The sequence below is a fragment of the Gymnodraco acuticeps genome, unplaced genomic scaffold, assembly GCF_902827175.1.
Source record: "Gymnodraco acuticeps unplaced genomic scaffold, fGymAcu1.1, whole genome shotgun sequence".
NCBI lineage: Eukaryota > Metazoa > Chordata > Actinopteri > Perciformes > Bathydraconidae > Gymnodraco > Gymnodraco acuticeps.
The window spans coordinates 1,065,926-1,081,435 of NW_022991761.1; the positions used below are offsets into that span (position 1 = coordinate 1,065,926).

General features: G+C 40.3%; 1 protein-coding gene across 2 annotated transcripts in view; it reads left to right on the forward strand.

Moving 5' to 3' along the window:
• LOC117535004 (phosphatidylinositol 3-kinase regulatory subunit alpha-like) overlaps nt 1–15,510 on the forward strand; it is a 56,605-nt gene that overhangs the window by 25,913 nt on the left and 15,182 nt on the right. The window contains exons 1-5 of one of the 2 annotated variants that reach the window (XM_034199318.1): nt 1,214–1,679; nt 7,186–7,291; nt 9,176–9,274; nt 12,551–12,731; nt 12,821–12,946. In XM_034199318.1, coding sequence (XP_034055209.1) covers nt 1,592–1,679; nt 7,186–7,291; nt 9,176–9,274; nt 12,551–12,731; nt 12,821–12,946 — 600 coding nt within the window. In that variant the 5' untranslated portion in view covers nt 1,214–1,591. Of the gene's footprint in view, nt 1–1,213; nt 1,680–7,185; nt 7,292–9,175; nt 9,275–12,550; nt 12,732–12,820; nt 12,947–15,510 lie in introns of those variants that run through there. The other variant, XM_034199317.1, reaches the window with a different exon arrangement.

Sequence of the window (15,510 nt, forward strand, 5' to 3'; positions counted from 1 at the left end):
ATACATCACGGTATCGTCCGCATAAAAATGTAAGGTTGCTCCATCGACATTTTGACCTAAGCTGTTGATATAGATGGAGAATAAAAGTGGACCTAAAACAGAACCTTGAGGAACACCATTAGTAATGTTTAACCACTCAGAAGACAGCCCATCAAACTGAACACATTGGGACCTTTCAGAGAGGTAGTTCACAAACCACCCTACTGCATGGCTGCATATACCAATACTGGCCAGCCTCTGCTTCAAGATATGATGGTCGACGGTATCGAACGCTTTGGAAAGATCAATAAATAGAGCTGCACAATTCTGCTTATTGTCTAAAATACTCGCCATATCATTTACCACTTTCATTGTGGCAGTGATGGTGCTATGTTGCTTTCTGAAACCTGACTGATGTTTACATAGTTTACATTGTTACTTAAAAACACCTTTACCTGCTCACTCACTAGGCTTTCAAGAACCTTGGCCAGATAATTTAGAGATGGGCCTATAATTATTTAATAAAGTGACCTCTCCACCTTTTAGTAGAGGAAGGACATAAGATGACTTCCATATTTGTTTGTGCTGAGGGAGAGGTTAAAAAGAGAAGTAGCTCTCTTTAAAAAGAAAGGTTCTACGTTGTCCGGACCAGCCGGTTTCTTAGCCGGTTTCTTAACAATAACCTATATAACACACTACAGGAAAGGGAAAACCCTTTTAAAGAGGGCCTCTTTAAATAAATTGGGTTTTGGGTTCTGTATATTATATGTTGAATAAATAGTTTATTTGTCTTTTCAAGGCAATGTTTCTCAAACCAGAGGAAGATCTTGTATATCTTAAGTGGTTTGTATTGCACTTGAGTATTTTAGCCTGAGTGTGCATAGACTTATATAAATATAAGTATCAATCAATCATTAATAATGGTCCTAGTTCTATTTCTATGTTTAATATGGTCAGCCATTGATGATTTTCTCATTCCGTTATCCATTAAATGATCTATTCACTGAGTGCGTCTCTGAGTCAGTCGGTCAGACAGAGCGGCAGCTGAGACGATGACATCATCCATCCACACAGTGAAAGATGCAGCAGAGGAGGGAAGGGAGGGGGGTGTTGCCTCGGTGATATCACTGCCATCGCAGGATTGGCTGGGGGCAAAAGTGATGTCACACATCTCCAAGCTGCTCTCCTGAGCTTTTGAACTGGGGCTCTGAGAGGGAGACGGACAGAGAGAAAGTTGCATCGTTTTAAATCCTTAAACACCGAAAGACCTGCGCATTTCAGAGCAATGCCAAACAGAAATGTCACTGTTTTCTGTGGAGGAGTCTGAACATGTGATAGACCAGCGTGCAGGTGCAGAGAGAGCGCAGTTAGAGAGGAAATCAGATTTGGGTTATCAGTGCAGTAAAGAAGTGTGTCTTTAAATCAGAGTGAAAACACACAAAGATCGAGACAGAAAATCTATCCCGGAGCCGTTTCCTCTGAGATGACGTCAGTTTTTTGAGAGGCAGGATCAGCTGTAGTCAGGACATGATGAGATCCAGGACAGAAAGATCGGGGTCTGCTTTTTCACCTCTGAAGCATCGCGGAGGTGGCTGAAGGTTTAGAGGCAAACATGGAGCGAGAGGAGGTAGGCAGGGCCGAGGGCGAGCCTCTGAGGGGACGAGACAAGATCCTGTGCTACATCAACATGCAGAGTCCAGGTAGGAGCAGAGCCGACCTGGGGCTGCGTAGAGGGTCCCACACCTGCTGCAGGCTGACTCACTACACAGAACACCGCTGCTGCTCTGCTAATTGTGCTGAGCCATTTGGTCAGATGTTATCATGACTAATTATTTTAAATCCCTCTTGTATTTTTAAGGTTTTTAAAAGAAACACTAATGCTTGTGAAGGATGCATCTCAGTGTTTTTGCGAACCTGCGTAGAGCATGCAGGCTTGTGGAGTAAAGGAATACGAAAACGATGTAAAAAAAGTTAACTGTATTCCGTTAGTTACAGAAAAACGACGTTATCATGCATATTGACACTAGGGTTGCAATATATGGAAAAAAACGAATTGCAATTATTTAGACTGATATTGCATTTGTGATATGGTTTGCGATATTAGAGGGAACGACCAACTGCAATTTTGGTATAATTGTAATTAATTGTGCAGCCCTAATTGACACATTTAGTATATTTACAGATACTGATAAGAATTACATTGCAATTTTGAATTAAAGAAAAATGTACTGGATGGAAATGGTGGCATTATTTGGTTTGTAAAAGCAGAAAGGGCAACAACGTCACACTTCAGTGCTAGTCACTATTATTCATAATAGTTTACGCACTTTTCAATTCTTCAATTTCTTTACTTATGCGAACAGGCATCACAGCGTTAAAGGGTAGATACAAGGACATTCATGGTGCCACAAACGTTACACAGGACTAACCAGAGAAATATCCACGTTAATTAAATTGAATTTGTAATGCCACTGATACTGCTCCGAGTCATAATCCTGCAACACTTGTGTGCGAAATGATTTCAGTCCTTAAAGGCTGATAACAGTATTTTCCCAGCTGGAACGTTGTTCCTGATTTCTGCTTTACATACAAAATAACGTTCAATATCTTAATTTAATTTATTTATATACCATATTTCTTCCAACAGGTTATTAGTAATTTAATCAGAATATAGTTATTTTCTTTTGGACCCAGATTAAGGTGTTGTTGGTTGCATAGGAGCCAACTCTCGTGCCTCACAAATATGTGTATTTACATAGCCCAATATCACCAATTACTACTTTGGCTCTGGGGGTTTCACAATATGATCAGCACACGACACTCTCTGTGCCCCTTACAGCAGACATGGATAATCTCCCACTAAAAAACTGTAACGGGCTGCATTCACCTAGACGTAAACAATAAAGAGTGCAACGTTCGAGACCTCTGTGCCAAGCAGGCTGATGGGTTAATCATAACATAACATTTGTCACATTTTTAGCAGAGCACGTACATCGTTACATTTCTTTACTTTATGTCGTTGATTGCGTTATAAATGCCAAATTCTTTCACTTGTGTTTTCCATATGTACATTAATGTACAATGTAAGGTAATGTAATATGTACATTATTAGTATGTGCACAATGTCGCAGGAGTGAAACCGATTTTTCTTTATTATTCCATGATATTTTTACATTTACGGTTTGATCATTTGGATGTACAACATATTAAAGGTTGGGTAGGTAATTTTGGAGAAACCAGCTCGAGTGCGCTAGAATTTGAAAATACACAGCCGGAACAAATCTGCCACTTCCTACAGAGCCCCTCCTCCAACACACACGAACGCGCACATGACCAATGAGGGCACGAGATAAGTTTGTGCACAGATGGAAGGCTGACAGGCAGGTAGGCCATCCAGTTATTTTAGCCGGGCCGGCTCAGATGATTGGTCGTGCTTTTTACAGCGCCACGGCTTCCACAGATGACATTTCTTTATGTATTTATTGTCAAAGCACTTCAGATATTCATTGCTATCGGGATGTTAAGAGCATTCCATGGAATATAACAAAAAGTGTATCTCGAGCCGGTTTCTCAAACTTACCTGCCCCACCTTTAAGTGCATGTGTCTGAATAATACCCGTGGTTGTTAAGTAGTTTCAGAAGTTCAACCCAGAGAATTTGACTATTCCAGATTTGAGAAAGTCTGTATTTTTCTGGAGACTGCATGTGATTGGACTTGCAGTCTCCGTAAACTTGCAGGATGTGTATTGTTGCCGTAGGTTTGGAGGTGTCTATCACCTGAGCTAACCCTAGCTAGGAGTTAGCATAAGCAAATATCAAGGGGCCATCTTCATCATGACATTCGTGTATTGTTTTTAATTTTGTTGTTTGTTTGTTTTTATTTGTTCAAAGAAAAAAAACGTAGACGTAACCCTTCATCACATATAAGCAATGAAACACAAAAAGACAGAACTTTGGATACCAGTTTGATTTGTCCAACTCTTGTCTATTTCTCATATTTTTACCATTACAAAAGAAATGACCCAGGTGTGCTCAATAATAATTCCCATTTGCTCATAAATTGTTCCTTATTAGCATAGGTATACATAGTAGGGATGTGCATCTCCATCACTGAGGCTGATGCGATGCGCATGATACGTTTCCAACGATACGATACATTAACGATACATTTGAAGCACCGGGCGATGCGATGCGATACGATACGATTCACCCCTGTTCGATACTATTTGATTCAACATTATGCGATACGGGGCGATACGATGCGATTCAACACGATGCAAAATAACGATACAATTCAATATGGTACGACAGAGGGTTTTTGTTTTATTCCTTATATGCAGCAAATCATAAATTAACAAAAAAGTGCTTTACATATTTGGTTCTCTCTGCTAGTGCATCCCATCATGCTGTTTCTTTTTGACCTTAAAAAGCTCTCCAGAGTACAGTACAATGTTATAACACCTCACAGATAAACATTTTAAGGATGCATTGCTCAGGATTAACAATGTGCAAATAACAGCTACCATAGAGCAATGCCCATACAGCTGCCAGCCTGATGTGCTTAACACTCATCCATAGGCTAACTCACCAGTGAGCAGAAAGCAGTGGTTTCTATATGAACAATAAAGAATACAGAGAACCTTTCACAAACGGCTCTTTCATAACTGCTTACAGTAAGGAAGACATTTAACTATTATTGGCCGTCACAGGCTGCTGTAAACTAAACACCACTCTCTCTGACAGAACACCTCACTGAGTGATTTAACTCAGTCTAACTTTGAGGTTTCTCTTTTCAGCCGCAGACCCCATGTCTCCTCTTTATGTGCGTCGCTAAGTTCCTCGTACTACTTGTGTACTTTAAAGCGGCATGGCATGGTTAACAATTTGCGAGCGATTTTTCAAGTTGACCGTCTTTCTTGAAAAATCCGAAGTGTTGCCAAACGTTTGATTTGTAGGTATTTTTCGGTGCGCTGTGTTTCTCTTTCTCCTCGACTTCCATGTGTCGATAACTGAGACTCTCGGCCTCCGTAGTGGCGAAGCAAAGATCGTCTCTGCTGAGTGCTGACAGGATGAGGGGATTTTATATGAATGAATCTGTTTTTTACCGATGCAAAGACGCTACAATCGATGCATCGCGAGTTCAACCCAAACTGTAGCCGATGTGCACTCTTTCAACCGGTGCACTCGCATCTTGAACGTTTATGCCGGTGCACCGATGCGAATCGGTGAATCTTAACATCCCTAATACATAGGTGATTAGTATACGACTACATAGGTAACACCTCTAAATAATAATATATCAGCAGTTGTCGGGCCTTGTGCAAATACTCTGGAAAATACTCTTGACCACTGGTAACAATGTTCTTGCCAAAAAAAAGTGCTACAAAAAGAACATTAATAAATGAGAACAAAACGTGGATATAAACAAAGAAAGGGAAATGTGTTCCTATATCACGTCCTGCATGGGGCTCACGGGTTGTAGCCCACTATCTCTGGTAGTAAATGTGAAGCTGAGTCTGCAGCTCCCCTCAGATTTACGGAGCTTTCTAGAGAATTTCAGCTCATTGTTTTTTAGCCAACAATTCATACCGGGCGGTCTCATAGCGTGAGCATCAGCAAACAGAAAACGGACACATTTAGAGACTAGCTAGTGAAGATAGTGGAGCATTCAGCAGAGATAGATATTTGTCCCCAGGAGTTGGTAGAGACCAAAAACAGATCCACAAGACAAAGAAAACTGGACTTGGATTCATCAAGTGGAAGCAAACACAACGTTTCTCTGTGAACATTGCATCTGTTACTGCTTGATGTGGAAATATGCAACTGATAAGTTCAATTCAAATGTTGTTTCTCCTGCCTCCAAGTGGACAGACAAAGTTTATTAACATATCAAGTCAGTTTTCTTTTCACTGAAACACATAAACGTAGACAAATAAACATTAAAACAATCCAATTGTTTTTTTTAGACAATTATTTGTCCAGCGGCAGGGTCCAGCAACACCGTGAAATGGTAGGCGATAAATAAAGCAATATGTCAAAGGGGGAAAAACAGTATATAATGGACGGACTGAAAAGTAACATTTCAATTATTGCACATCCTCTACATTCTGCACAATGTATTGAACATTTAACCAGTATCGAACAACAGAACATTTTAATTAGCACATTTCACTTGATATATCAGCTGTCAAGGACAACAAAAATACTTTTTTTATTGGGAGATGAGGGGAAAAAAAGGGTCAAATGTATTGGTTAGCAGTGTATATATTTGAAGAGAAGAGGTTAATGCAGTGTGAAAAACTATACTGAGTGATGTATAATTAACATTAGAAAAGGTGGTGTGGGTTAAAACTTGGCCTATAAATTGGCCTACTTTAGCTCACGGCAGGCCGCCATGTTCTTGTTGGATAACATGTAACAAGACAACGAAGTACAGAAATGTAGGGCTGATATCCATTAGAGACAGTCTCCATTACATACAAGTTTGTTTGTACACTGTAACAAATGCATTTCTCTGCTGACATGTACTTATCAGCAAACTGGAACACTTAGTACTCTTTGCTGTAAGAGCAGCAACAGTCCTGCCCTAAAGTCCCACCCTGGGCTGTGACCGCATGTGTTCCAGTAGTTTTGTTATATACTATTAATTAAAGTTGCTTCAAATGTTGACCTAATATAGAAGCTGAAAATATTATCTTGTGCTGAATATGACTATAGATAACTTGATTCAATTAGCCTGATTATACTGATAGACTCAACTTATACAACCCATATGTATTTTTACTTTACCTTCTATCTTTACTTCCAATAACTCGTAGCAATACCACAATAATATTCTCAATTTTCACAAACAATTTCAATTGCTCTTCAACTCCAATGTAGATCATGTCAAGCATAGCTATTCCACTAAACAAAATGGCACATGTTAGGAGGGCTTCATCTAAGAGAGATAAGTACCAGCCAATCACAGCATGCTAATGCGGGACTAGGTGGAATAGTATTGGTTCAAAATAATAATGCTTCTTTAACAACAAGCTAATATTGGCCTGCATGGTGTATCAGTCGCTCCACTTGCTCTACTTTTGAAACATTCAAAACGCTTCCAGACTGAATTAAATGAAAAGCTCTGTTTAAGTGATCTTTCATTGACAGATGCTGTTTATAAAAAAGTTGATATGATAATTGATTTCTCTGTCTCTGTCGCAGCGTTGCCTCCCAAACCGGCCAAGCCAGCGCCTCCAGCTGCTGCCTGTAGTTTCAACAACAGTATCTCCCTGCAGGACGCCGAGTGGTACTGGGGGGACATCTCCAGGTAACGCACACACACACACACACACACACACACACACACACACACACACACACACACACACACACACACACACACACACACACACACACACACACACACACACACACACACACACACACACACACACACACACACACTCACACTCACACTCACACTCACACTCACACTCACACTCACACACACACTAGTGCTGTATCAGAATATTCGTTCGTTGGAGTACTATTCGGGTTTCGATTTCGTTATTCGGATATTGTTTTTTTCCTGTTTTTTTTTGTTGAATTTATTGAAATCTCCGAAGAGCTTGTGCCTCTTTGGGTGGTGCTAACACTTAACCATACACTTTATTGTTTACTTTCTCCGTCTTTATATGTAGATATTACTTTTGTCCCTTAATCTCCATCACATTGTTTCCATAGCAACAACAACTTCCTGTCAACAGCGCTAACTCTCCTTCAAAATAAAAGCATGTCCATAAAAAATAGGAAGCCAAGCCAAATTACACTTAAGACATATACAACTGCAACGAAAGTACAATGCAATATCCTTTTCAATTTCAAAGAACACAAATTGGGTTATTTACATCATTATTACAATCGCGATTTCGATTTAAAATCGATTAATCGTTCAGCCCTATCACACACACACACACACACACACACACACACACACTCACACTCACACTCACACTCACACTCACACTCACACTCACACTCACACTCTCACACACACACACTTAATAATACTGTGTATCATTTCATGCTGTTTTCAACTTCCCCAACAGTTTATACAAGTACAGCTGGAATGATTAGTTGATTAATCAGTACTTCATTTGACAGAATTCTAATACATTCATTTTTCAAGATTAAAAAAATAAATGTTCATCTTAAGATATGGTCATATTACAATATTTAATTGTTTCTGTTTTTACTCCCTAGTCATTTTGTCAATTGAGAAAGCCATTTGAATCTGTAATGAAAATAATCATCAGTTAATAGTTCAAAATGAGCTTCACCCTAACCAACTACAACAGTCAAATCATGTTGTTAATATAAATAGTATATACAAATATAACTGTAGCAGTGAGTTTAGTGGCCGACAGGTGCAAACATGTTACAAAGGCCCAAAACATTTCCATTCGGAGAAACGTGCTGCAGTTTTGAAAAATGATTCAAATGAAAAAACATCTTCACAAACTTGACAACACGAGCGGCAACAATATCGGAAATAATCATGTGATGCAACATGTTGAGGAACCTGTGACCCAAGTGTTTCATTCATTGCATATTACACCGTAGTTGTGTACATGTAACATATACATGAATATCAACCTTTAAAATAAGCCAATAAAACGTACCCTTTTAGGGATGTTTGCGTCACAAGCGTCCCAGTCCCAGCTGTGTGCGTCACCTTTTAGTGTCCCTGTTTTTGTTGAGTTTGAGCTTCTTGCAGTGTTTCCTTTATGCAGCACTTTTAATAGCCTGTCTCGTCGGTTGGTCAGTTGGTGAAGATGTTTCTTTATTTGAATGTATTTTTTATTTGCTTCATTTTTGAAACTGCAGCGCGTTTCTCTGGAAATGTGTGGGCTGTTGTAACGCGTTTGCACCCGTCGGCCACCGTAAAAGAGACATTTTTATACTTGAACTACATTTGACCGGTGATACCAACATACTTTTACTGTGGTACAGATTTCAATGCAAGGCCTTTTTTGAGTTTTTCTCTAGTGCGGTTTTAGTACTTTAACTGAAATAAAGAATCTGAAAACATCACTTCCACTGATTCTTTACAAACGGTTTCACCTGGTCCAATGAAAGCAGAGAGTGTTGTATCAGACTTTGCACAGTGTGTATTGTTTTAACGTGTGTGTTTCCTTTGTGTGTTTTTAAGAGAGGAGGTGAATGAGAAGCTGAGAGACACAGCTGACGGTACATTCCTGGTGCGAGACGCCTCTACTAAGATGCACGGAGACTACACTCTGACTCTGAGGTAAACATGTCCACCCCCTCCATCAACATCTCCTCAAACACATCCAGGGGCCTCGTTTAGAAACTACAGCTGTGCAACACGCACAGGAAACCTCAGATGTAACGTTATTTATTTTCCTTTGTAGAAATAATAGTAAACCAAATGCATTCAAGATGGGTTGCACATGTATGTACAAAACTTTATTTACAGAAACAATTTCCATCCATTTTGTGTCATATTTAATAGCCTTATTTGATATATAACCCATGCACTCGTTCTACTTCTGTCCTTTAGGAAAATACATTTCATAAAATGCTAGCGCTATAACCTGTAATAATTGGAGAACATATTCAAGGGGATGTTTGCAATCACACATCCGTATTTATTTCTTTCTCCAAATGATGTTTTATTTTAGCATTCTGGAGTCTCAAACAGGTATTTTCTCTTCATTGTAAGATTGGCTTTTATACATTTTTGCCAAAGAACTCTCCGTATATGATGAGGGATTCTTTTGATTCACTGTATTATTTAGACACGTTTTTCTTTTTTATTGCAAACTCTCCCTCGAAATGTACATACCCTATCTTTTGAGCGTATTCAATGTTTATAAATGAGACCCCATCTGTTTAGATTATGTCTATCACCAATAGAACTAGGGATGCTCCGATCGCCAATTTCGGGGCCGATCGCCGGAATCAGTATCGGCCGATGCCGATCCGATCGAGTGGGCGGGGCCTAAATGGAAGATTTAAACATCACTTTAAAACTCAGTTAATGGGGCTCATTCACTGGAGCTTCCACAAACAACAATCAACTTAATTATTACATTCAAATGATGTACATTATTCAAGTTTACATTCACTTTGGATAATAACACAGGAGAAATTAGCGGAAGCGCTCTCTTTTCCTCTCTCCCTCTCTCTCTCCCCCCTCTCTCTCCCCCTCTCTCTCTCTCCTGACAGCCTGTCAGTATCTCATGCAGCTCACTGATCCAGTAATGAGTGACCCGACAGTGAAGAATACATATATTTATAATGACTAGTTTAGCTTGTTCCAGAGGTAGATAACATAGCTAAGTGTGTTAGGTCTAACTCTTGTGTGTTTCGCTTCGCTTACCGGTCCGGCGGGCGGAGCTGCAGGATTTCTGCTTCACACACGTTGCATACCGCTATTTTACTGTCTTTTTCGGACACCTTAAAATAATGCCAGACCGGTGAAGCCATTTTGGCGAGCTTGTTTTGCCGCACACAGAGAAAAGTGTCATGTATTTTACGTCATGCGATCGGCATGTTTAGAGAGCACCGATCGATCGGTAGAGAGTGAGTATCGGTCGATCTCGATCGTTGACCGATCGATCGGAGCATCCCTAAATAGAACCAAATCAGATTTCTGTGCGATGGGACATCAGCAGTTGTCTAGGTCAGGGGTTCCCAACCTTTATTGTGCCAAGGACCGGCAGATACATAAAAAAAAAAATCGCGGACCGGTTGTCAATTTTAACTGATTTTAATATTTACTCACCACCAGCAGGTAGCAACAGAGGCTAATTGTATGTAACAGCCTGAACAAATACTAGAACAATATGCATCCAAAACATATTAACAACGTTTAAAAAAGAACCAGTGTCGTTTTTTGTTTTTTCGGAAAACCGGAAAACCAACGTTATTCAGTTTTTAAAACCAAAACGGGTGTGTGTGTGTGTGTGTGTGTCATTTATTTTCACAAGATATTATGATAGTGACGTTCGTTCCGGTGCACGTCCGACAGCATTTAGCACTACATCGAGATTAAGATTAAACTAACTTCTAATGGAACACCCGCATACAGGCTACCTATGGAGTTAGCCAGATGTGTGTAAATGACTGTTCATGGTCATTTGAAAACAAATGCCGGTGTCGGACAGACACACCGAACACACACACACACACACACACACACACACACACACACACACACACACACACACACATCATGCGCCTTGGTAACTGGACATCTCCTTCATAAAACTAATAAAAGAGGGAGTAATCGGGCAGTTCGATGTGTGTAGACAGAGGTGTGTGTGGTTAACACGTAGCAGCCTGCAGTCACTCTTAAACTGTTCTGATGAAGGTAAACACAGCGAAGGCGGTGCGTAAAAAGGCACAGCTCTCGGCGCGCTGGTGCTGCACTTCTCAGAGGCGGAGTATACGTCCCGCTGCCTCCTGATGCTGCAGCCATTTCACGAAGGAGGTTTTCTTCTATAAAACAGCTGCGGGCAGCAGATACCGTGAGAGTCCCGGACATGAATTCATAGATCAAGTCAGACTGGTTTACTCTCCTGTTTTGCCAATCCGGTGCTTAGACAAATAGCTCTACACCCCTGGCCGACATGTCCTTAAAATGAAGTCCGAGTTTGAAATATATCTCAAATAATGTATGCACTGCCATTTGCCCACATCAACATAACAGTCTGCAATCAAACGGTTGTCTCCTGCGCGCTCCTCTTCCTCCTTGGCGCACCGGTAACTTTCTCGTGCGCACAAGAGGCTGAGACCAGGCTGAGCCGCCGAATCCCTCGCAACATCATAAAAGCCATTTTCAACGGTTTTCTGGTGAAAGATTAACTAGGCTACTGGATGAAATAATATGACTGGTATAGGTGCAAAAATTAAAAAATATTATGATAAAATATTTTTTCGGCAGTAACACCTCCGCGGCCCGGTACCGGTCCGCGGACCGGGGGTTGGGAACCCCTGGTCTAGGTGATACATATCTTTACTGGGGATGTTTTTTTTCTGTTATTGCTTTTCATAAGCCCGACAGCCATGAACCAGTTACTAGTTAGTAATTCAGCGTCTGTAAGACCTGCAAACACTTTGCAGAATGTGTTGTATTTTACTGCTCAGACCATTTGACTCATTGTTCTGATTATTAAAAAAAGGTTGCCATCATTATTGTATTCAGATTATTGTTTGTATATCAATCTTTCGTTTTCTTTAATTGTAAATGTATCATTATTTAGGTGGAGCCTTCATGTTATCCCAGTGGGGTTTCTTCCTCTCCCTGCACTGTATATCATTTACTGTCTGTTATGTTCTCTATATTTCAGTTGTGTAAAACACTTAAATAAATATCAGGTTTGTAGTTTTTCCGTAATCCTGCTGACAAACCAAGCGAAACCTAACCAGTTCAGCAGAGGCATTAATAATAATACAAATATATATATATATATCCATAGATACTTGCAGTACAACAGATAAACACATAGTACATGTCTGTGTTGGTTGTGACGTAGAAAATGTGCTCTGACCCCTACAGGAAAGGAGGCAACAACAAGCTGATAAAGATCTTCCACCGGGAGGGGAAGTACGGCTTCTCCGACCCTTTGACCTTCAGCTCCGTGGTGGAGCTCATCAACCATTACCGCCACGAGTCCCTGGCGCAGTACAACCCCAAACTGGACGTCAAGCTGCTGTACCCGGTGTCCAAACACCAGCAGGTATGTGCACCGTCACTACTCTGAGACTGATAGTTCCTCACTCATTGAGTCGTCTGACTGGACATGTTGTTGTTGTTGTTGTTGTTCAGGACCAGGTGGTGAAGGAGGACAGCATTGAAGCTGTAGGGAAGAAGCTCCACGAATATCACCTGCAGTACCAGGAGAAGAACCGGGAGTACGACCGACTGTACGAGGAATACACCAGAACCTCACAGGTACACAGTACTGTGCAGATTATTAACACTAATAATCACACGTTTAAAATACCATTATTTACTTGGATTTTGGGGGGGGGATAAAACAAATACACGTGGTGTTGTAATAAAGACATTCATGACAAACTGGTTAGAGAAATCAGAGGGTTTTTTATTTTATTATAACAGGTTTTCTGAATGATTGGCATCAATTCAGACAATTTCCCGCCACTTATCTAAAGCATCAGCAAAGCCAGTGTGATCGCCCTCTGTATAACGTGCGCTACACAGGGCATATTATCTCTGCTGCTATCATACTGCAAGCACTATATGTTCCTGCAGTGGTGACCCAGGCTGCGTTTCACTTCTCTTATTCTTCATTTCCTCGGCCTCGGTCTCACCAGAAGTTGATTTGTCTGCGCCATCTTGAGTAGCGTCCCATGGCTCTTATTTTTGCCGGAGGAGCGAGGAGCGATAATGGAGGAGCTATAACCGAGGAACCACCAGACCATCCTCCGATAAAATCCTCAGACACTCGCCCCGCCCCCTTACTGTGTATCGCTCACTGATTGGACGAGGCAGTGCATGCACTGATCTGATGCTTCTTGACATGAGAGCAGTTTCCCAGCGGAGTGAAGAAAATACATGAACCTCACGGGAGTCACTCCTCAGTTTATACCGTGTTTTGTTTCAATTCATGTATCATTTAGTTACAAATATGTGATATATCTGAACAACAAAGTGGTCAAAAATCATTTTATTCATTTATTGAAACCATTTTCATGATCGCTTTTTTCGTTTCACATTTTCATTTATTGTCATTTCCATTCAGTCAGTCATTAAGTGCTATTTAAATGTTAATGTGCTACATATCCACACAAACACACAAAGTGTGCAATCCAATGAATGTTAATCTAACTGAGTTTTGATAGATAACATATCTCTTTTTCTTCTCTCAATTATTTTATTTCTATTGTGCACTCTAATCAATATTAATCAAACTATTGTTCGTTTACATTTTAAGAAGGGCGTTTATCTTTTTTGAGAATGAGTTCTTATTTTATTTTATTTATTGGGGTCTGCAACAGATGATATGTTTGTGTCAGTAAATGTGTGCTAACAGAGGCGGGGGGGTGTGTGGAAATAACGGGGACAGAGCTGCTGTCAGACGAACAGCTGTGCGGCATCATCACAAACGGACGTCGCTTCATGTGACGCTCCGGAGGAAAGGACGTCCCATTGCTCTTAAAACTCATTTCCCTGCTTCTCGTGGTTTCCTTGCTCCTCCATGCTTCCCTGGTGGGAGGGACTAGACGCAGGGAAACGACGCAAGTGAGGGAAGCAAGGAATCCATTTAACCAAAGTGAAACGCAGCTCCTGTCCAATATCTTGGGTCAGCAAAATGCCTTTCCTCCATTTTCACATCACCTAAAGAACAAGTGCTGAACATTTGTCAGGGATTAGCTGTGCCCTTGCTTGTTGATGTCCACTGGTCTCCAGTCAGTGCAGAACCTGTAGCTGGTGTCAGTTCCTCTGCTTTTGCATTGCTATGCATTTCATGGTAAACATCCGTACTGGTATCACAGCAGCACATTAGGGTCAAACTGGGTAATGTGATTAATATGAGCACATTAAAAAAAAAAGCGTTAAGCAAAATGAATCTCGAATGTTAAGGCGTTAATGTTGACCGCTTTAAAAGAAACAACAACGATGAAACAAACACACACACAATTTATTTTTAAGGAATAACCACAATATAAAGAAAACACATTTTAGCGAACATCAAAACAGCACCTACACACACACACACACACACACACACACACACACACACACACACACACACACACACACACACACACACACACACACACACACCAAAATGATCTCCCATTATCAGGAAACATTGAAATTGTAAAGAATTATAAATTCAAGGGGAACATTATACATTGTAAGATGCACTTGAAATGACTTTTAATTACATGTATTCCTCATAGAAGAGAATAAAACACATTACTATGTCTTTTGTATTTCCAAAGTTCTCATTACAGACCAGAATGAGAATGTTTAGACATCAATAGATAACATGGGCCCTTTCAGAATAAAATATACTATACTTAAGCAGTAGTGCATAATCACATTACGGTTTGTAATGTATTGACAGTCTTAAGACTTTTTTTAATAACAAAGAAATCACAATAAGAAAGGCTCTCGCTGCATATCCGGAGTGGTTGCATGAAACGTACTCTAGCAGCTTCCCTTTTCATCACAGGCTAGTTTTATATATTGATGTCATTATTAAACAATCTATTTACATTATTTGTGTGTTAGTGTTTTTCTGCTGCAAATCTCTCTTTCTTGGATATTCTGTGCGAAGTTGTCCAACTTTTTTTGTTGACATAGTTTAGCTTGTCAACTAGCAGGTGGATTTCTATCTGCTCAGTCCACTCCACATAGAGTAACCTTAATGTTTCACATTGTATAGAAGGTTTTATCTAGTTGACTTTGTTACTTTACATCTGTCACCAGATCCATGACATGACCCTGCCGCAACAACACATCAGTTACATCAACATGTGTAAAAG